General features: G+C 36.3%; 1 protein-coding gene across 4 annotated transcripts in view; it reads right to left on the bottom strand.

Annotated features, from left to right (window-relative positions):
• mta1 (metastasis associated 1) overlaps positions 1–25,844 on the bottom strand; it is a 60,156-nt gene that overhangs the window by 20,199 nt on the left and 14,113 nt on the right. For all 4 annotated transcript variants that reach the window (XM_058749094.1, XM_058749091.1, XM_058749093.1 and 1 more), the window contains exons 2-3: positions 21,718–21,785; positions 19,789–19,882 (exon numbers count right to left, since the gene is read on the bottom strand). In XM_058749094.1, coding sequence (XP_058605077.1) covers positions 19,789–19,882; positions 21,718–21,785 — 162 coding nt within the window. The remainder of the gene's footprint in view (positions 1–19,788; positions 19,883–21,717; positions 21,786–25,844) is intronic.

Genomic DNA, 25,844 nt, shown 5'->3' with positions numbered 1-25,844 from the left:
AGTAGTAAAAAAAAATAAAAATTACATACAGCACCTTTAAGCAATTTTTGTGTGACTTCATATCATATATGTCATGATGCAATGCAATATGGTATATAAACAATCATCCATCCAGTCAGAACATATTCAAAATAAAATTTCAAATGAAATTTGAAAAACCAGTGTCAGTCAATCACTATTAGACAAGCTAATAGTAATGCTAACAGGGCCGTACGCAGCATTTAATAAATACCGAGGTCCCAAAATTGAGATTGGTAGGGGGATTCGGGGGCATGCTCCCCCGAGAAAATTTAGATTTTCCTGACTTACATGTGTGCATTTTAAGATGTTTTAAGGCTCATAAATTGGATGATAATAATATAGGTTTAAAACCAAGTCAGTGTGCAGTAGTAGCATAAGTTATTTTTCAAGATAACAGATTCTTAAACATGAGAATCAGATTAAATGTTGCAATGAATGATCCATGCTACAAACTGAAAATAGAGAAGATATCGTTTGTTTGTTTGTTTGTTTATGTTTATATTTATGAATTTAATAAACTCAAGTTATAATTATAATTGCCCATTATCTTTTGAGTCAAATTCTTACATTTAATCAGTGAATTAGAATAATAAGACATTTGGGCTGATACCAAGCAAAGCAAATCAAATCAGCTCAGAAGCTGCATCTGAAGTGGCATTTAGATGTATTTACACACGGTTTAATGCAAGACATGAATGCATTTAACTGCAATTACAAATGCATAAATAATGTTTTGATATATTAAAGGGGTGGTTTACTGCGATTTCACTTTTTATTTTAAATAGTGTGTAATGTTGCTGTTGGTGCATGAACAGTATCTGCAAAGTTGCTGCGCTGAAAGTTCAACGTAAGCGGAGATATTGTCTTTTAAAAATCAGGAAGTTTAATGCCTACAAAAACGACTCCTATGGAACTACAACGAGATACTTCCCGGGTTGCATACGTAAAAAACCCATCAAACCCCTCCCTCCGGAACATGCAAAAAAGGGGGCAAGGCCATGTTCTGCGGCTTTGTCGAAGAGGAAGAGTTATAGTGGAGAGTTGTAGTCATGCCGTCGAAACGGTGTTATTTTCACCCAGCTGTCAGGTCTTCTGTGTTCGGGCTTCCTACGGACGCTGTAGTTCGTCAGCAATGGTTAAAATTTATGTTTGATTATGTTCCTGACAATTACAATCCTAATTTAGCTCTCTGTGCTGCGCATTTTACGGAAGACAGCTTTCAGAATCTACACGAGTTCAATGCTGGATTCTCACAGAAACTATTTTTAAAACATGGAGCGGTTCCAACTTTAAAACCAGAGGCAGCAGTTGTTGGGCCACAACCTGCAAGTAAGATTTCATAATTTTAAATGTATTTGCATGTATAATTTCAGACGTAATGTTTTAGTTTTATCAAGGACGTAAACAAACGCCAACGCTGGCTTTAGCCAGTTAGTTAAATGATGTTTCGTGTGTCTATGACAAATGCGTACAAACATTTTGGACCCGAATTTGTAATTATGTACTAATTTTGTAAATGTATTTTCCATGTATACTTTATGACGTAATTTTTCGATTTGATCAAGAACGTAAACACAAGCCAACGCTGTTTGGTTAGTAGCCAGTTAGTTCGATGCTATTTTGTGTGTATAAGACAAACGTGTACGAACTTCAAAAAATGATATGTAATCACAACAGCAAACTTCCATTCAGAAACGTTTGTAAGAGCCGTGCTTGCGGAAGTTCTGCTTGACTCTCTTCATTACCGCTTTCTGGGTCTGATTCTGGCTCAAACTGATACATTTGACCGGAGCACATGCAGCGGTCGCCCGTGAAGGTAATGGGCGTGAAGTTTCCGGACAATGTGCAGTACGCAGTTTAGCCAATCACAACACACCGGCCCAGCTGACCAATCTGAGCCCATCGCCTGTTTCTGAGGGAGTGGTTTCATAGAATCAGGAAGTCAACTGGTCATTCAAATGACAGAGGAGAAAGCGGCTTACAATAAAGGTGAAATATATGAAAAATAAGGCGTTTTTTCACAAACGAAACACGAAGACATGTTATATTGCACCCCATAAACACAATCAAGCAAAGAAAAAAAGCAGTAAACCACCCCTTTAAAAATAAAACGTTAAATACTGATATTTGAAATGAATTAAAACATGGAAGAAAAAAAAAAAAAAAAAAAATAAAAAATCGAAATGTGAAATTAAAACCACCAATAGGTGGCAGCAAATCACTGTTAATAAGCGAGTCATTGCGATTTAACCAAATCATTTAAACAGTTGATTCATTCAGGAATGAAACACCTTCAGGTTGCTCAGAGATGCAAAACAGTGCTGTGGCTGGGTTTGGAATTATTGTTTTGGGCGAAATAGAGCAACTAGGCAATTTAGTCTAAAACGTAAGTCTCTTAATTAACTTTGTTTATTGAGCTGTTGTAAAAATTCAATATCACATTTGTAATCATGAAGAAAAATGGCACTCTTCTTGTGAAATTGATTAACTATATGAAGTGGTATAAATATATAAATTTTCTGCCCCCATGTCTTGAATTTGTGATCACTCTAAATGCATTTTAATAGACTGAATCATGCAGTGAAAGAACACACTCTAAATGCGCATTCACTAGTCTAGACTTCACATAATGTATGTGTGCACTCTGTAGGGGTGTTTTGAATGGTTTTTGCAAAATACTCGATCATGTCAAATCGCACATTAACAACAACAATTACGATATTATCGCAGACTATATATCGCACACCCCTACCGCTGAGGCATCTCAGATGAGAAGATCTGTTACCTTGGCTTTTTATCCTTGCAGCACCAAAGCAGAATTAATATAAGGTAATTATTTTACAACTTCTGTTATTGGAAAAATACAGAGGTCTGGACCTCGGGAACCTCAATGGTGGGTACTAGGGATGTCACGGTACCAAAATTTTTGTATTCGGTACCGATACCAGTGAAAATCCACGGTTCTCGGTACCAATTTCGGTACCAAAGCAAAACACAAAAACATGCTAATTAAAAAACACAATTTTTTTAAATTAATAAAGTCAAACAAAAATAAAATGTATAAAAATCAATGCCATTCTTTATACTTATTTAAAATTGTGTTTCAAGTTTTTCCGCAAGTAATAAAAGTATGAAAAACAGTAAACAAATTTCACCCAAATTTAATTTGTCTTTTAATTAATGAAATTTAAACTTTTTTTTTTTTGGTAAATAAAGGGATTTAGGCTACTATTAAAATTAAAACTAAAACATGGAAGAAATATTGAGTGATTATTTCTCAAAAATAAAGTTTTATTAATTTTTCAACAGTAGTAGCAGTAGCCTATCACATACATTCTACTAAATAATAGTAGCCTAATGGTACAAAGTCTTTAGTTAAACCGGACTTTTATTTTGACGGGTTGCCGTGAATACATTTAAATTGACGCTGGTTTTACTCAATGAAACGGTAAAATGCTCGTGAGGTGACTCTCAGAGCAGTTCTGGAGATGTTGTTTATGTATTTATTTCCTCACTGAGACTGCAGATGCTGAAATCACTGCGAGTGCCACTGGCGCTTCAGTGTATAGTAAACAAAACCGCGGGTCTCTGCCGTTCATTCATTCACACAGAGACTCGCATAACATACAGGATTCACATTTGAATCGACTTTTGCGGCTTAATATTTGCAGATACTGGTCCATATCGCGATTTGATCTAAGTGTAATGACCTACTTTGACAAATTCCGTGACATTCCGCGTTAAACTGTAAATTCCGTTTTTATAACTGGATTCCGAGATTCCGTCCGCGTTTTCTGCATCGCGGAAATCATACGCCAAGAACCGGGTCGAACGGGTACTCGGTACCACCGGTACTTCAAAAAACCTGGTACCGTGACGTTTTCATTTCTTTAGTACCGACTTGGTACCGAAGTACCGGGTCTTTTGACAACACTAGTGGGTACGGCCCTGAATGGTAAGGGAGCATTCACAAAGAACACTTGCATTTTAGCATTTCATTTTTATTGCTATTATGCAAAAATTAAAAACATTTTCTTGTGTCTTTTGTGTTCTAAAAATGTGGTTTTTCAACTTCTAAAAAAACGTGCTTTGAGACCTTTTTTTCCTCATTTTTTGGCCCTGCGTCTTACAATTTTAAACACAACAATGCCTTCTATGTAAATGACCCCTAAGGCTATCACAATTACTATTGATCATACTCAAGGTCATAGATTAGAACTTAACTAAAAGTATTGCACTTCGGTGCACTGTTTGTCACAGTCATGAATGAAACCCCACACCACAAGGCTTGTTGAGGAGAAAAACCCATGTAAACTACACTGAAAGAGTAAACATATCAGTCATATCTAGGGATCAAGATATCTTAGGCCCATTTACATCTGGAAGGGTGCTTTCTTGGATCACAATCAGATCTCACTTGATCGCATTAAATGGCAGATATAAATGCACAGCAAGCTAGCAACACACTAAAATCCACTTAGTAATGGACCAAAAAGAAAAAAGTGTTTCATGGAGTTTTTGTGAGTTTTCATCCAGGACAGATTTACCCAAGCTTGGTATAACTAGAAAACTGTCAATCAAAATGTCTAATATTTATAAATTTACATGACTTTGGGGTCTAAAAATTACAACAAGAGCATAGAGTCCCTGGTTCTTCAAAAGAAAAGACAACAATTAAGCAGTGAATAAAATATGAAATATCTTGGAAGTTTGCTGAGGCCCCCTAGTGGATCCTGACCCCCTGAGTTGAGACCAATGATCTCGGACCTTAATACAGCGCATGCCTTTGTAAAGTCTGCAAATCTATCCTTCACAGCATCATTTTGATTGCTTAATTCAAATTCTTCTTTTGATTAATATACATGTACCTACCTATCCTTTTCTATTCACTGCAACTTACAACAAACAAGTGAAACCTTGGGGCATATAACCCTAAAGAGCCAAGGGTAAAGGTCTCTAAATTAATAACATTATTAAACCTTCGCTGAAAAACCTGTTGTACACAACCCACTACATGCCTTTTGTCATATATATCATACTATATGGGCCACAAAAGCCTTATGAATTTAATATGATACTAAACAAAACCATGTATGCAATTATTTTGTATAAAATATATAGAAAATAAATAAATAAATATATTCTGATTATTTATTTCATATATCTGGCTTCACATGGTTAAACCTACATAATTTCCACAAGCACTACAAAGACCCTCAGGAAATCACACCATCTTCACAGGACTGAAAAGTTCAAAGTGAGGTACGGATAAGTTTGTGATGGCCATTCATTCAACCTAAAACCGCATCTTTAAACAGAGACTAATCAAACACTGTGTGCAAACGTGAAAATGACTGCAAACAACCAAGAGAGCGCAAAACGACACAGACGCCTTTTCTTAATTGGGTTTACACAAACACATTATCACCCTTCTCTTAAAAAGATTACTAGGGATGCACCGAGAAAGACGACGTCTTTCTTGACAAACCCCACATATATGTGCTGTATGGAGGCAGAGTGCAGCGGAGAATGATAAGTGGTAGAGAGTCGGGAGGGAGGGAGAGAAACCAGCAAGCGTGCTCCAATTCATTTGGAGTTTCATTAGCGAAAGAGAGAGAGACAGATGGAGAAACATGGAGATGGAAGGAAAGGCAGCAGAACAAAAAGAATCGAGGGATTTTCAAATGAAAAAGAGAGACGTTTGTGTGAAATCAATAAGTATTCCCCCCTCCTCTTCCTCCCCCGATACTACATTCGGCACACATGTATGCTATTGCTTTCTACCTGTCACAAGCTATCCAGTTTTATCTTGCTATGAAGAAATCTGAAACGGTGGTCACTTTACAAGCGCTGCACATCAGTAACCATTCTATTACAGCTGTTCGTGGAGTATCGACAACCCCTGCTGAGATGGGGTAGAGATGGAGCCTGAAACAAAGAGAGTGAATGGGATAAGATGACGCGAAAAATAGAGAACAAGCGAGAGAGGAACAGCCCTGTGGCTACGAGCAGCCTGCCGCGTCCTTGAGAGCCGTCGAGAAGAGAGGAGCTGAACCTAGTAAACTCCGCTTGTAGTTCTGAGAAAGAGAGAGAAAAAAGCCAATCGTCTGGCCCTGCAGCCTGCCTATACTCAACAAATTACCTCTCCATTTCACCTGTCTTAATCAATTATCAATTATTGATGAATGAATCGCCTTACCAGGTGGAGGGGAAGAAAAGAAGAGGATGTCGGTCTGAGAATCCAGAACCATTTTTACTCCCAACACCTTTTTTTTTTTTTAGACGTTTGCTTCAGTGTCTGCGTTTGTCTGTTGATCGTGAAACTTTGTTGGGTTCGAGCACTAAAAATCAGATTTACATATCTTCTCTACAAAATGGTAATGCTTGTCCATGCAAAACTAGGGTGTTGTGGGTGGTTCTTGATGGTTGCTTTCTGGTCCAAGTTGAAAGAGTCCACCCTCATATGTCTATGATAGTCTGGTCTCTAGATATGACTCTCAGTAAATCTATGAGATTTTTTTATGGTTTTATCATGTGCCAGATAATTTTTTTTAGTTTTTGTTGCATATCCAAAAAGTAATAGCACACCTCTCTTCAACACTCTTAAAAAATAAAGATGCTTAAAAGGTTCTTCACAGTGATTCCATAGAAGAACCATTTTTGATTCCACAAAGAACCATTCAGTCAAAGGTTCTTTAAAGAACCATCTCTTTCTTACCTTTTTATAATCTGAAGATCTTTCTTTCGCCACAAAGAACATTTTGTGAAACAGAAAGGTTCTGCAGATGTTAAAGGTTCTTTATGGAGCTATTTAGACAAAAACAACGTTCTTCTATGGCATCGTGAAGCACCTTTATTTTTAAGAGTGAACAAACCAAACGGTTCGTGTCCACAGCACAAACCATGTGGGCGGGGGAAAAAATAAGCACAATTAAAACTGAGGTAGGGTTGGGAATCTAGAAATCCCGTTCTGCTTCATTTACAAAAAAAAAAAAAAAATACTGGATTTTCTGGACTTTGGATTCTGTTAATTGTTCTTCAACGTTTGGATTCTTGCACTAATGTAGACAGAACGCTGTACTAAAACACTCTTGACAGGGTTTTCTGCACCACTATACAGCGGTGGCACTGCAGCACTACTCAATCTACCACCACAGCAAAAGAAATTTCAACAAGAGATTGCAGTTGCAGCCTGAAGTGAATCTGATGAAAGATGAGATGGAGGAAATTCTATTTCAAATGTGTTATCGCTGCTGGGGGCACAAAAACACAAAAATAAAGTGAAAACTACTCTCTAAAAACAAATATTTTTGGTCAACAAAAAAAAAATTATGCAACAGTTTGGATCAATCTTTTTGAGTTATGACAACCTCTAGTTAAATTATGTTCAACCAAAAACCATATTGAGTTAGAGATACTTAATTTGTAGGTTAAACACAAATTAAGTAGATTATCCAAAAAGGTTGTTACTAATGTATAACATAATTGAGCTGTGGCTCTGGAAGCAATTAATCTTATCTATTTGAATTTAAATGAACAGTTAGCATAGCACATGGTCAAACTTATTTAGTATGTAAATTTAACGAACAAGTAAAAAATTAGTTGTCACTTGCATTAACAGTCACTGCTCATATGGTCAGTGTAGTGTATACTCTCATGGAGCCACCCACAACCTAACACAACACTAAAATGTCTTTTCCTTTGCTAAAAACACAATATCTAATGTCAACATTTGCTCTCACTATACAGTCCTATAAAAAGCATGGGAACTAGAAATTCACTGCCAAATTTTCAAAGTTGTCAAAACAAAAACAAAAATGTCACTGCAGCTTAGAAAGCAAAAATGTAAAAGTTTCTCTTAAATTTCTTCAAGGAGTGCATTTTATACACTGTATTGAGCTAATGTATTACATTAATGATTAACATTATTATGTCAACAGAGCAAAATAATGTTTGTACGGTTTAATTAAACTAATAAATTTGAATTTTTAACTTGCAACCATGCATTTGTTTAAGGTGTAATAACAGGTCCCTGATTTTCATTTTAAAGTTTATTGTCCAAATCAACAATGATTCTTTTGTATACAGTATTAGCCAAAAATACCCACAGGTTACAGTATGAATCTAGAACCCATATTCACTAAATGGCAAGTCAATACTTTTGCAATGTCCAAACTGACATGGCATGGGAGTCCTGAATCAGTATAACATGTAGTTAACAGATACAAATTTTTATTTTAATTTTTTTAAAGTAGCCTTACCAAAATATTATTGTTTATATACACACATACATATATATACACATATACACACATATTCATAGACTTTACCTTTTATTTCAAATAAATACTGTTGTTTTGAACTTTCTATTCTATCCAGAAAAAAAATTCACAGTTTATATAAAAATATTAGGTAGCGCAATTGTTTTCAACATTGATAATAATATGAAATGTTTCTTTAGCAGCAAATCAGCATATTAGAATAATTTCCGAACAATCATGTGACAGTGGAGTGGAGACTTGAAACTATATTAAAACAAAAAACAGTTATTTTAAATTATAATATTTCACAATATTATTGCTTTATTGTATTTTTGATCAAATAAATACAGCCACGGTGAGCAATAGAGACTTCTTTCAAAAACACTTAACACACACAAAAACAATAATTAAATGGCATCAGAATGATTAGAATCCTTATGACTCGCATCCTTAAAAAGTTAAGCCCCGTACAGATATGTATCATATCTGGAGGTCCAACAGACTATTTTCATTCTACCCTCACATGCACACACACTAAATACAATAGGTACAGCCTCCATAACCACACTCTAAAGCCTCCATCCAAAAAGCTGTGGCCACAAATACACACACTTTGGCTTTGTATGTCACATAAACCCACACCACGCGCAACCTTTCTGTTGATAAGGACATGAAAGGATACGGAGATGAATTCCGGTGCCTTTTTCCGAACGCTGTTTGTTTATTTTGCCCTTCCAATTCAGGAAGAAATGTAAAACACACAAACACAGCTCACTCTGACAGCCGTGACTCAAAGCTGTTGCGCTCTGCACCGAGAGGTCGAGCAGAAAGCACAAACAAGTGGAGCGGCTGAGGCCGACGAGTGAGGTGATTCCAGTGAGTAGTTCACAGCAGGGCCAGGTTTCTCTCTCGGCACACATGGCGCCTCGCTGCCTCATGCTCTCAGGGCCCAGCGAGGCGGAGCCAGCATCACAGAGTGCAAAATATTTCATCTGTGAGTCACAGCACCCGCACGCTGCCGACTCCTCCAATGCTCAAGTCAAGTTTACACACCACAAGCTCTGCTGGGTTATATCAAGGGTCAAAGAGCACCAGAAAGTAGATTTCGACAATTTCTGGAGAAAGTCAGAGTTTTACTTCCCCATGCAGAACTCAGAAAATAAATAAATAAATAAGAAAATAAAATGAATGAATGAAAATAGAAAGTAAAAAATAAAATACATTGTAATAAAAATATCATAAATATAAAAAGATATAAAAAAAAGAAAGAATAAATACAGATAAAAAGAAAAAGAGAACTAAAATAAAGATAATATAAAAAGAATAAACTATTTGCCAAATAATAATAATAAATAAAGGAGAAATAAATTAATAAATGAGAGAGAGAGAGAGAGAGAGAGAAAGAAAGGAAGGAAGGAAAGAAAAAAAGATAAAAAGCAAAGAAAAAGAATTAAAGAAATGGAATGGAATGAATGAATGGAAAATTAGTAAAAGAAAGAAAAAAATAAAAAGAGAATAATAATTTATTAAATTTAAAAAAAAAAAAATGCATGCATGTGTGAATAAATGAATGCATGAAAGAATTAATGGAATTTCACCAGAGGGAAATAATACTAATTTTAATTTGGGGTTAACTATTCCTTTAATGCATGTAATTAGGCATTTGAACCAAACCTGAACCCTAAAGATGTGCAACAGCAAAAGTGATACTTGCAAGCAGAACTAATAATGCACAATGGGCTGAGGCACTGCCTCTAGCTCTCGCATGAAGGCACATGGACCACCTCCAGCCAACACTGAACTTGTATCTTCCCTCTTCTCATTGGTTAGGCTTCTCCCTCATCCTCCCTCCACTTGGTGACTTTTCTTTTTCCTTACGCTCTTCCACTCATTCTTCAACTCCCTTTCCCTTTTCCAACGGCAGAGACAGGATGTAGCCCACACCCATGTGGTGAACAACCATTCCTGCCATGCATTTTTCACATATTGCAAATGTCTGAAGGTCCACGGAGAGACTGCTGGCATTAAGGAGAGGTCCATAATACACACACACACACACACACACACACACAGAGCGATTTCCCCTTGACTGCATCTGTGTGGTCCACATGAACAAATAGGCTTCACGGTCTCAGAATCAGACTTGTGTGTTGCGGGCCGAAGCCGAAATCTCTTTTATACGTATAAGCACCGTGTCTAACCCCCGTACTTACAAACCTCTCAGATACCCCTCTGCCGATAATTCTCTACAGCAGCCATTTTGGAGGAAGGTTCTGCTCACAGCGGGAACAGATTCTCTTGTAAAAGACTCACAACTACAGTTCATTCAAGAGAGGAGGGTGTTTTAAGGGCTGTCATTCATCTGAACATTACATAATGGACGACAAATATCTTGCAGCTTTTTGCCTGAACCTCTAACAAGATTTAAAGGATTAGTTCACTCCAGAATGGAAATTCTCTATCATTTACTCAACCTCATGTCTTTCCAAACCCACTTCCTTCCATGGAACAAAAAAAGAGATATTCTGAAGAATGTCTAGGCTGCTCTTTTCCATATAAAGAAAGTGAATGGGAGCTCTGGGTGTAGAGCTACAAAAAAAGTGTTACACCAGGTTTGATGCCAATGACAATAAACGAAGAACATACAAGTCTAGAATATGAAGGTGAGCAAATAACAAAATTTAAATTTTTAGGTGCACTATTGCATTAAAGGGATGAAAAACCTGTAAGACCTTTGTTCATCTTCAGAACACAAATTAAGATATTTTGATGAAATCCGAGAGCTTTCTGAGCCTGCATAGACAACAACACACACAGCAAATTCAAGGCCCGGAAAGGTAGTAAGGACATCGTTAAAATAGTCCATGTGACATCAGTGGTTCAACCGTAACGTTACGAAGCTACAAGAATAATTTTAATATACTAATAATTTTATGTGCAAAGAAAACAAAAATAATGACTTTATTCAACAATTCTTTCTCATCCGTGTCAGTCATAGAACCCGGATGTGCTGCACTTTGTTTACAATAAAACAATCTTTGTAAGCATGTCTGAAGATTTAGACGGAGAGGATGATTTGTAATGTTTTGCCCAGTCTTCATTATTTGAACCAGAATATACAAACGATGAACTAAGAGAGATGGACATTCTACGTCATTAAACACCAGCAGCATCGCACGCATGTGTCGTGGTACTCCCATGAACACACTTCGAAGACTGACAAGGAAAAGAAGAAATTGTTGAATAAAGTTATTAATGTTTTATTTGTGCACAAAAAGTATTTTCGCAGCTTCATAAAAATAAGGTTGAACCACTGATGTCACATGGACTATTTTAACGATGTCTTTACTACCTTTCTGGGCCTTGAACGTGTCAGTTGCATTGCTGTCTATGGAGGGTCAGAAAGCTCTTAGATTTCATCAAAAATATCTTCATTTGTGTTCCAGAGATTAACGAAGGCTTTACGGGTTTGGAATGACATGAGTTAGCTAATAACAGAATTTTCATTTTTGGGTGAACTATCCCTTTAAACCAAAGAAACCAAGCTAAAAAAGACAAAGCATTAAAGGGGACCTATTATGAAAAAAAAAAAAAAAAAAAATTTGACAACCAGTCTATAATAGTAAAAATCCACACACATTTTTTTTTTAAACAGTCTCTCAGAACAAGCGATCCCAGATTCTCTGTACGTACACGTCATCGTAGGGAGAAATCCCCGCCCATTTGTGATGCTCTCTGCTCTATTAGCATAATCACAGCCCTGAGTGAGAAGCAGCAGTCCGCCATTTCTGTTTTCTTGCTGTAGCTGCTTGTCAGCACCAAAGAGGCATTACAAGTGTCATGTTTTGGGATGCACAAACGAACATAGGAGTCTCCATAGACTCCCTCTATCTGAGCCGCTGAGGACACTGTGGTTACGTTTCATTTTCGAAGGAAATGTCCTGGACAAAAAAAAAAAAAAAATTGGTAAAGTCCGATTTTCCTGATTATATGATTGTGCCAATCATTTCACGCCGGACTGAGTCACAAACGAGGGTCATTTCAACGCTGAATTTTAGCAAAAGTTGATTCTGAAAGAGGGATCAATACCAACGCCTGTTTTCACTGATGCAGCCTTCACATGCTACCAGAATGATTGTAAATAGGAATGTGAAGAAATGTGAAGTCGACCGCTTGAGAGTTTCTGAAATTTCAGTTCGTGAGATAGACTGTTTTTCCCAGTATGCCGGAGAATGAGCCCTTAAAGCTCCGCCCTCTTCTGGCCAGGAGCACCAGCTCATTAGGAGACATCAGAGGCTTATTTTACATCTTGTAAAAAGGGGCATAAGTCATCATCCAACACAATGAATCTGAATGTGAAAGTGATAAACGTGGTTAAAAATTAAGAATATAAAAGAGACTCTAGTTTGAATCAAAGAAATGTGCACCGTCATCACATTAGTGGTGTTCTGATAATGAGCAAATGTAGAGAAGCAAACATGAATGTGATTAAAATCAGCCTGCTAGCAAAATAACTTAACACACAACCACATCCATACATACACAGGCTTCCCATATTGTGCGTGGTAATTTGCCTATGAAGACTTAAAGGGGTCCTATTATGCTCTTTTACAAAGTCTTGATTTTGTTTTGGGGGTATACTAGAACATGCTCTCATGCTTGGTGGTTCAAAAATCGTATTATTTTTCACATAATTTACATTAGAGGTCGACCGATAGTGGATTTTACCAATACCGATAGCTAGGTTGGACCACACTGGCCGATACCGATTAATCAACCGATAGTTTTTAAAATGGATACTGAACTTAAACTAAAATAGAGCTTTACTATTTTTAAAAAGCAGTAACAGTACTGAACCATACTTTGTAAATGAATAAAAATTTTGTATTAATATTAATTATTATACTGATCATTAGGTTATTTCATAGTTCACTAATGTTAAAAGAAGAAACTTTAAAATTTAAAAATGAAACCTATTAGTAATAGTAAATGTTGAAACGAAATGAACACACTCTAACAAGGAACAATACTTCTACAGCTTTCATTAATGTTACAAATTGACTCTTATTGTTAAGTATTACCATTTAATTTCAACATGCTTAAAGATCTTGAAATACCTACACAAGGCCATATTAAAATTACATGCACAAGTTATTGATATTGTATGTGTACTCTCACATTTTATTTGCTGCTATTTTAGAACACTGCATGATTATCTAATCAAAATATTAAAAAAAAAAAAATATGCAAGTGACACACTGTGCAAAAGCGCAGAGCTGCGTCTTGGAGAAGTCCCAGGTGTCACACACAACAGACGCGTCACATTCAATTCAGGCAGCGGTCTAAAACTGTTTATTTAAATCACCAAACGGACATAAGTTTGCTTCAAGAATTAACTATGTGGCATAAATGAGTTTGAAGTTCGGCGTTTAAAAAAAACAGAGCAAACGGAAAGAGAACGCGCGATCTACATTACAGATCTCTATATAAACATACAGATTGTAATAGAGCCACAGAAAGAAACGTTTTGCTGAAAAATGCACAATACATAATTTATAGCCTAGGGTGAAGTCATTATGTAAATTAACAATGATCTGGGACAAATATAATGTTATTTAATGGAAAACTATGTGAATGGCGCTCTGTTCCGCGGCAGAATTTTCTGTCTGCTGCATTTAAATGCGCATTTGAAGTTTCCCGCTCTGTGCAACGCGCAGTGTCACATGCCAAAACAAACAACATGTGCTGTCAGTGATTTCCACCTCTAGAGGCCACTCTCGTACTGTATAATGACAGCAGACCATTCTCAGCCACTCCAGCAACAGACGCAACACGGAAAACTATCGGCATGGATTTTTGCCGATAACTGATAGTTCCGCAAATCAACTATCGGTGCCGATTAATCGGCAAAACCGATGAATTGGTCGACCACTAATTTACATTATTACAATATCTTTCTCCCCAGCCTGGCACAAACGGCTCGATTAGTTCCGAAATGTGTTGTGATTGATTAGCTGTCCCAGTGCGTTGTGATTGGCGAACAGCTTAGACGGTGTTGCAGTACTGCCCCGCCTCTTGCCAAAACAGCAAGTTCGTCAATATTGCCATATCAATTTGAGCCGGATTCAGACCCGAGAATATTGAACAAGAGGATCACGCAGAACCTTTGCACACGAATATTGCAAGACATATTAAGGTAACATTATTGTTGTTTTTTGGGCTAAAATCACATTTTAGATAGGATGTCAACAACAGCTTATAAATAACTGCATTTACTATGTACAGATAAGTGCAACGGTAACACATATTATGTTTATTGTTCTTTAATTCTAACATTATAACATGAATTGCAGTGAAACTGTTATACAGTTGAATTTATTTATACCACAGTCGCACAGAGTTACACTATTTGTGGAGGCATATATATAGGGCTGCAACTAACGATTATTTTAATAATCGATTAATCTGTCGATTGTTTTTTCGATTAATCGATGAATCGGATTTAAAAAAATTTACCGCGGTTCAACTTAAATCTGACAATGCACCTGTAATATGGTTTGTTATAAATAAGTAAAAAAAACTGAGTTTGGTTAATGTATGCGCATTCTGGCTTCCCAGTACATTACAACAGCAGCGATGAAAAAAAAAAAAAGAGTGGACAAACCATTCACTCTTGTTCAATGCGAATGCCATATGCTGGAATATGAGCATTTATTCCGTCATCACCCGGGTGCTGATAGCGCGCGCACAGGTGAGACCTGAACAGCACACCTTAATATCGGTATTTAAACTAAACTCGAAAGCTTTGCCAGTTTAAACATTTAAGAGCCAGAGGATGTGAGCTCACGCACACTGTGAGAAGATTTGTCCGTGCGCTCATCAGAAGCACGCAAAGCCGCGCCTCAGAACGCGCGCAAATATTAAGCTCTCTCTGAAGTATTGTGTTTGAATGGACAAATTCACACAAAAATTGTGTCAAAATGTCCGTCTTAGTAAGTATTCTATAGCTGACATAGCCGGCTGAACGTACAGTATCAGTGCATTCTCTGAAAGTGACAGCACTTTCTTAATATTAATCAAACAGCAACAAAGAAATCACTCACTGCTCTTGACTGAATCGCTTTTGTAACTTTAATAAAGATTAATCTTTAATTTATACAGTCAAATATGCAATGTTGTTTTACATTTGATTACTTTATTCAATTTCTGTACCTAAAAACTAATGCTATCCACCCTAAAAAAAATTTTTTTTAAACCCTGAAAAATCACTGTTTATTTTATTTGTATCTTTACTATTGTATTTATTTGTGCTGTTGCTTGTAGTTATATAGATTATTCTTATTTTCTTTATTTTTATTTGACAGTATAGTTTTTCCCTAAACATACCGAACCGTACCGAAACCGTGACTCTAAAACCGTGATACAAACCGAACCTTGAAAAAGTTGAACCGTTCCACCCCTAATACAAACTATATGACCGTAGATAATATCAGGTGATTATGTGCTTTATTCAAAGTTAAACGTGTCTAATATGAGTTTAAATATCATATTACATGACCTTATAGCCATACTGAAAGCAACAACAGACAGTTTACCTCAGATATTGAAAAATTAAAGCAAAGATGACCGTTAAAACTGTGAACTCACTGCGAACCAACGTGTATTCCATAACAGATGTTATCAGTCACTCAGTATGTACATTTGATGATGTTAAAAAGCTTTAATATTTATGAATGAGATTATAAAGGTATCCATTTCGTTGCGAGAGCAGTGCGCTTCCAGACAGAGCCAGCCCACACGCGCTTCTGATTGGCAGTGATATTTGATTGATTCTGCCGCGTCGCGTCTGGTGTGGTGTGGACACCCAAACTGCTTGTCGCTGGAATCTTATCACGTTGCGTGTGTAACGAGAATACGGTGTAACGCTGTACACAAAGCAGCGCTCCTCTCACAAACGCTGCTTTATCAGACATTAAATGCAAGATGAAATGAAAATGACATCCAAAATTTTCTGAAGACAGTTTTCATTGCAATATTAAAATGCAAATTATATTTTCTGAAAGGTATGATGTCCCTTTCCCAAACATGGTTATTTGTTTGCTTTTAAATTATAAATACATGAAAGATTTTACATAAACCATGTGTTTTTAAAGAAACTCATACAATTTGCACATGAATTTCTTTCTTATTTTGAGAAAACTGATATTTGGATGCAGTTTTTTGTTTGCATGTTATTGCCCCCACACCTAGCTATTGAACACACTGGATTATATAGCTATGATTGAATTATTTAAAATATTATTGTAAAATATCAAGATGACAGGGTGGACCAGCACATGACGGGGTGGACACACAATGCAAAACACACAAATCATGACAAAATATGAAACTGAAACATTTATTCAACTTCTAAAAATAAATAATAATAATAATAAATAATATAATTACATCCTCAATCACATTGATATACCGCCCTCCCCATTCATTTTCATTCAGTCCACCCTGTCATACGTCTGTCCACTCTATCGTGTTTAAATGGCCGACAGGGTGGACATTTTGGAAAAACGACAGGGTGGACATTTTGAGCTTCAATTAGCATATTAGCTTACAACAAACTGTGATTAGCTAAATATTTAGTCTGGTTGTTGAAGAGAATTTGGTATATTTAAACTTACATATTTTGAAAATATTGTATTCTAATCACTTCTGGCACATTTTATGCATTTTTAAGCAAACGCATACGAAGAAAATTTGTCAATTGAAAAGTCATCAACTTATTCACCTCAGCTGTTGAAATTCCCGCCACTGAAGGGACAAAAATCTGTTGTCCTGATGTCACTAAAGGGGATGGCCTTTTCTTAAATGGGCGGATTTCCCAACACAACAGGGTGGACAACCATTCAAGGGACATGGACAAATTCTTCTTTTTTATTAAATAAAAAATATAGTTTTTATTACCAAATGATCAATACACTCAAATTGAGTTTAACAAAAAATTAACAAAATATTAATAGAGAACAAAAAAAAATTTATTTTATGATTTGACTGTATTCTACTCTCATTCAAATTTAATGAGCAGTGTATGGGACAAAGCAAAATAGCACACATCCTCTTACACAAATCTAAAAAATAAATCTAGAAAATGTATCTAAAGAGCTAAGTAATGCTTTTGTTATAAATATAAAAACTTAGCCTTATATAGCACACCCTTTCATAGTAATTTTTGTGTCAAGTTATTATGGCAAATGAGTTATTTATGTACAGGACACCAAAAGGCACCCTATACAGGAAAACAACTTTGTAGTCCAAACGAGCCGTTAGTTGTAGTTCTTGAAAAGGTATTTTTTTGAAAACGAAATATCTCCCTTTGGAGTAGACTTTGAGATTTGTAACTTTGTAGATCTTTTTATGCCCAAACATACACACTGACTAAAATTCAAAAAGTGAAAAAGCATAATAGGACCTCTTTAAATAAAGACAATATAAAGACTATTTTGTACGGTCATCTGGTTGATGTCACTGTGAAAATAATATCCTATTAATTAACAATATAATATTTTAAAAATTACATTAATTTTAAAGACCTTAAAATAAAAGATAAAACATCTATTAAATAAAAATCACTGGTTTCATTTAATCAGGTCAAATTCCAACCAAAAATAAAATAAATACATACACTACTTTTTAATCAAAACATATTATTCTCATTTAAGCTGACATAAAGGATGTGTAGACGAGAAAAAAAAAAAAAATTAAATAACAATAAAATCTAAATGGATAAAATTAAACCCCACCTATTATTTTCCAATGAATATTTTGTTTCACTCAGAAAAATGTACAGGTAATACAAAATTCCAATGTGTGTGAATGGTGATCCATGTTTTTAAAGAAGCAAATGTACCCTTCACTACAAGGTGCCTTAAACTTGAAAAGAGAATTCTAAAAAAAACAATTGAAATATAACTAACGATCACTTGAGATAAACGGACATTACTGTAGCTCTGTATGATAACAGACACCGGGTGGATGTCTCCGGAAACAAATTTCAGGTTTGGTGAGCTGATTGTGGGTGGCCATTGTGGACTGCAAACAAACTGGAAGGCAGCTGCCTAGGAACACTCCCAACACAAAGGCTCCAAAAAGTAAGCAGCAAAATTATGCTGCCTAATAAGGTGCTAAAATACCTTGTGTTGTCCAAAATCACATTTGATGTTATGAGGTTTAATTTCAGTTAGGATGCATCTGTAGAAGGTAGCCGTTTATGTAGGTAGTACACAAGGCACAAACAACTTTTAATTTTTGAGTAAATTTTTCAGTTGAATAGTTAAATGTTCAACTTAAGATGAATTTTCATATCATGCCATCTATTAAATATGTAAATGTATTTTAAAAGATCTTATTGTGAAGAATTCATACATGAAAATGACATTTCTCTTTGGTTCCAGTCATTTAGTCCACTTAAACCCCAAACCTCCACAATCGACTGCAAGCTCACATTCAGTTTTGAAGCTCAGAATACAACCAACAACAGATGAATACAACCCACTCTAGGGCTGTCCGATATGGTCATCACAATATTATTATTTTTTTCCATATCATACAATAATCAATATTTATCACAATGTTCATTTTAACGATGGGGAACTAAATGCTTACCATTTGGATGTTAGACAATGAGAATGAATGTACAGTAAACATAACTAGTTTGTTCACAATTAAACTCCACAAAGTAAACTACTTTTTAACTGAGGGCCCCATTAAATTCATTTTCCCCTTACATTCTGTGTTTTCTATTTTATTTTATTTCTGAATTCTGTTACCATTTAAAATAAATGTATCATCAAAAATTGAGTCTAACGAAAATAAAATAATTTAAATAACCTTTTAAAATATAAATCAAATAAAAAATATTTTACAACAAAACATTGTTGTTGTTGTTTTCTCAAATAAGATGCTGCACAAGAGAACTGAATAAATTAAAGCACGGATGAAAAAATATTTGGTTGTATGATATTCCTTAGAAATAACAAAATTATTATTATTACTTTCAGAAGTATTCAATAGTAATACATTTCCGTCATAACTTTTTCATGTAAAACTGAACATTTATTTTGGCGGTTTGATCTTTCAGTTTGCGTTTGACGGTGGGTTTCCTCAAATGAAATGGTGAAAAGCTGATGAAGTTATTCTCAGAACAACTCTGGAGATGAAGTTCATGTGAACTCACATATTGAAACGACAAGATGTTAAAAACACTGCAAGTGTCACGTGTGTTTGAATTCATGTAATAGACATGCAGACTTAATGTTGCACTGACTGGCTGTTGTCACCTTTATTTCTGCTGTGTGATAGGCTGTCACGTTAATCCATATCGAGTAAACTATCCAGAGTTTATCATCATTACCAACACAAATTTCATTGTGATCTCGATATGATATCTGCCTCATCTCGCCCTACATTTCAGCTCAAAGCATTGTGGGTAAAGTAGTCTTTGACAGCTACTCACGTGCATGTTTATCAGCGAGGGCGATGAGCGTTGTAGAGATGTCTCTGCGTCGGTAGAAACACACCACTTTGGCCTCCACATTCCCATTCGCCGTCTGCAAAAGGAAACAGTTGTCACAGCAACAGCTTCTAGACCAATCAGCTCCTGGGGAAGCCTCAATATGCAAATTGAGGATCAAATCAAAACCATGACCTAAACACCTCTGCACTTCCTGGGTGATTTGAGAGGGTCTCGTGATGGAGAGAAGATGAGGAGGGCAAACAGGGAGATGGTAGTGTGATGTTAGAGGATGTTAAAGGCTTACAAGTGTGAACACAGTACAAAAAAAGATAGAAAGCTGTAGATTTGAGATTTGTAAGCTATTTAGGTATGGGTTTTTGCCAAGCGCTCACTACTAAACTTAAGCTTGTCACCCTTTGCATATTTAAAGGGATAGCTCATCCAAAAATGAAAAATTTGTCATCGTTTACTCACTCATGATATTACAAACCTGTATGATTTTCTTCCTTGCAACACGAGAGGTGAAATTTTAAATAACATTCTGACAAGCTAATTGGGCCCAATTTGGACATTTTCACTTAGGGGTGTACTCACTTTTGTAGCCAGCGGTTTAGACATTAATGGCTGTGTGTTGAGCAGTGTTGGGCACGTTACTTTTAAAAGTAATTAGTTATAGTTACTAGTTACTTCTCACAAATAGTAACTGAGTAACATCATTATAAAAGTAACTAATTACCAGGGAAAGCTATTAAAGCTATTAAACTATTGCGTTACTTTTTAAAAAAATGTTCAAATGTCAAATAACTTTGGATGCCCCCAATATTAAATGTTAAATTAATGGAATGGACATTAAAAAGAATTAATTATTATTATAAAACATTGTACATTAATCTACACTATGTATCTACTGACACTTAGCATCACTCAGTCAAGCATTATAATATAATATTATGATAATTTAATATTATATGATGATAGAACTTTAGTAATTAGAATAACCAAGTATGAATGCATATTTGTCATCAATATAAAATGCACTAAGGATTAATGAGCTGCTGGTTTCTTGAATATTAATCACGTTGTCTGCGTTCGCTCGAATTGATTTGCTGAAATCAAAACAGGGACGATAATAGGTGAGCGCCAGCCAATGAGATTGTCGTTTGTGCATTAGTTCCGCCCACTACCAGAGAACCGGCAGTTCTTAAAAGCTGAAGAATTCCAAAGGAACTCCGTTATTTTGACAAGAAAATACAACAAAGAATATCGTTTACATGTAGCGCGTCAATTCTGCATGTTATGAAAGACTCTCTTGCTCTGTATCTTTCTTTGCGTGCGTGTATGTGAGAGAAAGCGACGGCGAGTCGTGCGCCTTCACACTAGAGTTTATGGTACGTCAAATACAGCTACACTGCGCATCCATTCAGATGAATTGAAAAATTAAATTCTAATAATTTAATATAGTAACGCCACATTTTATTGTCAGTAATGGTAACGCCGTTGTAACGGGGGAAACAGTAATTCGTTTGATTACTCGTTACTGAAAAAAATAACGCCGTTAGTAACGCCGTTTATTTATAACGCCGTTATTCCAATCACTGGTGTTGAGTTATTTTGAGGGGACAGCAAATTTACACTGTTATACAAGCTGTACACTCACTACTTTACATTGTAGCACAGTGTCATTTCTTCAGTGTTGTCACATGAAAAGATATAATAAAATATTTACAAAAATGTGAGGGGTATACTCACTTCTGCGAGATACTGTATCTGCCACTCACAAGAGTACACACACACAAAAAAAAATGCTGTGACTTGGCTACAATCTGGGCTTTTTGTTGCAGACTTAAAGCATTAAAGGGTGACCAGCTTCAGTCTTGTAGTGTTCGATTGGCTTTTAGCAACACACACACACACTCATGTGTCACTCACCTTGTTGAGTTCCTCTATTCGCCTGATCAGCAGTGGGTTACTGGAGGAGTTTTCAAAATAAACATAATCTGTGAGAAGAGAAAGAAACAACTGTTAGTGTTGTTCACACACCTACAGTCTGTCAGTGACAGGCAGCATCTCCTGTCACGCTCCCACACCTGCTAAGGCTTACCGGACTGTTTCGGAGACTAAACAGAGCATTCTCCGCCAGGATACATGACAGGAGCACCGCTGCCTTTTGGCAAGTTCCCCGACAACAACACTTGAAAACAAATACGTTGACACTGTGAAAAGCTATGGTGTTTGTAACTCAACCTCACAGATAACCTTCAGTGGTCACTTTTGCCTGGCACCAAACGACATGCCAGTATCAGGACTATCAGAGGAAAAACAGACCATTAAACCCAAAAAAGACAGAGTGATGCTCTCTTTCATTTCGTTTAGGTCATTTAAAAATGTTTTTAAAAATAAATTAATAATACAATTCAAATACACAATTTGAATAAATCTCTTCTATCATGAGCATGTACTTAGCTTTGGAATTAAATTCATTTTGCATTTCAAAATGAAAATCAAAAAATGTATTATGCCAAAAGTGTCAGGGTGATACAATCATCCTGATAATGTAATAATGAAAGAAATTCTTGAAAAGAAAGCCTTAAGTATTGTTTGAAAAACACTGTCTGCTAAATCAAGGTCATGTGTTGCGACCAATAAAGTCATGTGGTGCGACCAACAAGCAGAGAAAAAAAAACAAAAAAAAAAACAGGAAATTGCCAGAGACGACCCCTGCAGAACATCATGACTGTGTTTCAAGGTCAAAAAGCCTCTTAGAAATTTCAGATAAGTTAACTTTTTTGACAAGACAAGGTTAGTTCCGGTTCTTTATCATGTGGCGCAACAATATTTATTAATCAATCATTTCAGATGTGTGTAATAAAGCAAATTAAATTGAATGTACACACACACATATGTACACAATTAAAAAAAAACAAAAAAAAAAAACACATGGCACGTGTTTTAAACATGATTTTTAAAAGACTCTTTTATCATAGCCCCACTTTTGCCATTGACCCTCCTACCAATTCTCTCAGTTCATTCTTTCTTGTGTCAACCCTCCTTTTCTCGATTTATTTGTGTGTGTTTGTCTTCTGTGCGTGTGCTGTTGGCCTTGCTCCAGGGCGTGTGGGCTCTGTGCAGGCTTACGGCTCTGTGGGACGTCCCCCGCAGGCCTCAGGCTTGGTGGGGTGCCTGGTCTTAACCCTGTGCGCGCCAGGACCTCTGGCAGATTACACCCCGCGTACAGCAGACGGCATACACACACACACAGTAATCCCATGGTTTGGTGGTGGGGGGCGGGGGGACCAGAACATCAAGTCTGGCAAAAACACGTTTGCAAACTCAGTGTTTGGTAACACAGCCATGTGAGCCCACAGTTCCCGTTTCAGAGAGAAGTCTGTTTACTAATACATCAAAATGGATGATTTTCCTGAATATCCAAAGGGCAAAAAACAAATGGGACTAAACTTTCAGGACAGACGGCTGAAAATTATAAACATTGGTTTTGGTTTTGAAATACAGCACTATCCTACAACCCTTTTTTTATTTTTAAAATTTTTCCACGTTGAGAATAAAGAGATGAGAAAGATGAGAATAAAGAGATGTCTTGAGAATGATGGCATGATACACGAGGCCAGTCAAATTGGACTTACAATGCTCATATCCGCAGCTTAATACATCAGATCATGAGTTATCTACTGATAACAGCATCTTAAACAGACAATCCACTCAGTTTCAGTTCCCATTGACTTCCATTATATTTTTTGTCTATACAATGGAAGTCAATGGGAACCAAAACTGTTTAGTTACCAATATTTTTCAATATTACAAGTGTTCATCAGAAGAAAGAAATGCATACAGGTTTGGAACGACATGAGGATGAGTAAATGATAACAGACCTGCAATTTTTGGGTGAACTATTCCATTCCCAAAATACAAATGTGATATGCTCTATATGAAAAGAGATTAAAATAACACATTAAAACTGCAACATAATACGACTTCAAGGTAATATAATCAGTCAATTAATACAATCCAGTTAGAATATATTTGACGTTTAATGTTGTAATGTTGAGCAGAATTTTCAGACCAGTGATATTTCATGCTGGGTAGGCTGCCCAGTTCAATACCACAGAAAAAGAAACCAAACAATCGACAAGCAACTACTCCTCGTAGCCACAGCTGATTAGGGCGAAATGTTGATTTACATGTAACAGATAGCTTTTATCAGCTGTCACTTTATACCATCAGGCCTACAGCAGACACAGTGCTGGCCATGAACATGTCCTTTTCAAAAAAAGCTCAGTCTACAGCACCACTGGCTATAAAGGGACAGGAAGTGGCTTTGGTACGTTCCCTACACAGTCTCGGTGTCATCTAAAGTCTGGGAGGCAGTATGTTCTTGTTTGTTGTTTTTTCTTCTACCAAAAAGTGTATGCTGGCTGTTCTGCAAACATGTGGTCTGTAGCACCTTGCTGAGACTTTCAGACAGATCTATTTAAAAGTGCCCCTATTATGGGTTATGAAAGGTTCATATTTTGGTTTTGGGAGTCCCCAACAACAGGTTGACATGCACGCAAGGCCAAAAAAACACTTTGTCTTAAAATATGCATTTATTTTTTCCTTTTTTGCTCACGACTCCCAAACGGTTCGTTCAACGATTCATTTTTCCAAACCCCTCCTTTGCGCAGGGGCGGACTTAACCAATAAGCGAGGTAAGCGGCCGCTTAGGGCCCCGGGGAATCAGGGGGCCCCATCTGATATTGGCGAAACATATTTGCAGCGTTGAGCAATGTAGCCGTTCACAGACATGTGCGCTGATTTCTTGAACGCAGTGACCAGAAGTGTTTAAGTTAGAATCCACTTACCGATCAAAATGCTGAGTTTTTGTCAAGTGCTGAGTTCTGCAAGTTCGGGAATCATCTCATTATAACAAAGTGTAGATACGATGTAAATAAGAGATTCATTGTACAGTGTAGAGCTTATTAACGGAACGTCGTGAGATCGCAATGAATTGAAGTGAGAGACAGCTTTTAGTGATTATGAGGGAGCGCTTTTTGCACGCATTCTAGGCTGTCTGTCTCAGAACATAGATATTCACCTCAGTAAAGAAAGTATTGTGTTTCAAGTCACAATTTTATTTATCTTGATGTTTCAAAATGACTCTCTTGTGGGCTTCTTCTAGGCGCACCGGCGCGAACTACCGCGTACTCGTATAAATGCACGAATGCAATGACTGGAGATTTTCTCTTAATAATAGGTTTCATTTTCGATTTGTTTCTCGGCAAACCCTACAGTATGCCTTCAGAACACTTGGAATATGGAATGAGTTGCCTGGGATAATTTTATGTTTGTAAAAAGATTGGAAAAGTTTACAATTTAATAAATGGACAAGTGCAAGCATTTTACATTTACATTTACATTTACATTTAGTCATTTAGCAGACGCTTTTATCCAAAGCGACTTACAATTTTTTTTTTTTTTTTTGTGATAATGTCTTCATTTGTAATCTCAAAAAATAAGGTAGCCAAATTTGGCTTTAGAACAGCATCAGGTTGACAAATTACTGGTTGTTAAGGTACAAATAAACTATAAACTAGAGCGAGCAAGCAAAATAAGGGTTAAGCATAAACACTTGGAATATGGAACGAGTTGCATGGGATAGTTTTGTTTGTAAAAAGGTTGAATTTTTTTTTTACAATTTATTAAATGGACAAGTGCACACATTTTTCTTTTCTTTTTTTTCTTTTATTAATTTATTTTTTGATAATGTCTTCCTTTTGAGATCCGAAAAAAAATAAGGTAGCCTAATTTGGCTTTAGAACAGCAGCAGGTTGACTAATTAACTAATAAACTAAAAACTAGAGCGAGCGAGCAAAATAGGGGTTAAGCATAAAAGGACACATAGTTATTGTGTGGGGGCCCCATACCTGGAATTTGCTTAGGGCCCCCAAATCGCTAAGTCCGCCCCTGCCTTTGCGTGATGCTAATCTGCGGTGATTGGTCTGATGATCCAGTCTGTTGTGATTGGCCTTCTGCGTGCAGCGCATGTCAATAACGGAACGCCC

The sequence above is a fragment of the Onychostoma macrolepis genome, chromosome 17 (assembly GCF_012432095.1).
Source record: "Onychostoma macrolepis isolate SWU-2019 chromosome 17, ASM1243209v1, whole genome shotgun sequence".
Taxonomy (NCBI): Eukaryota; Metazoa; Chordata; class Actinopteri; order Cypriniformes; family Cyprinidae; genus Onychostoma; species Onychostoma macrolepis.
This window is presented reverse-complemented; position numbering and strand designations above follow the sequence as displayed.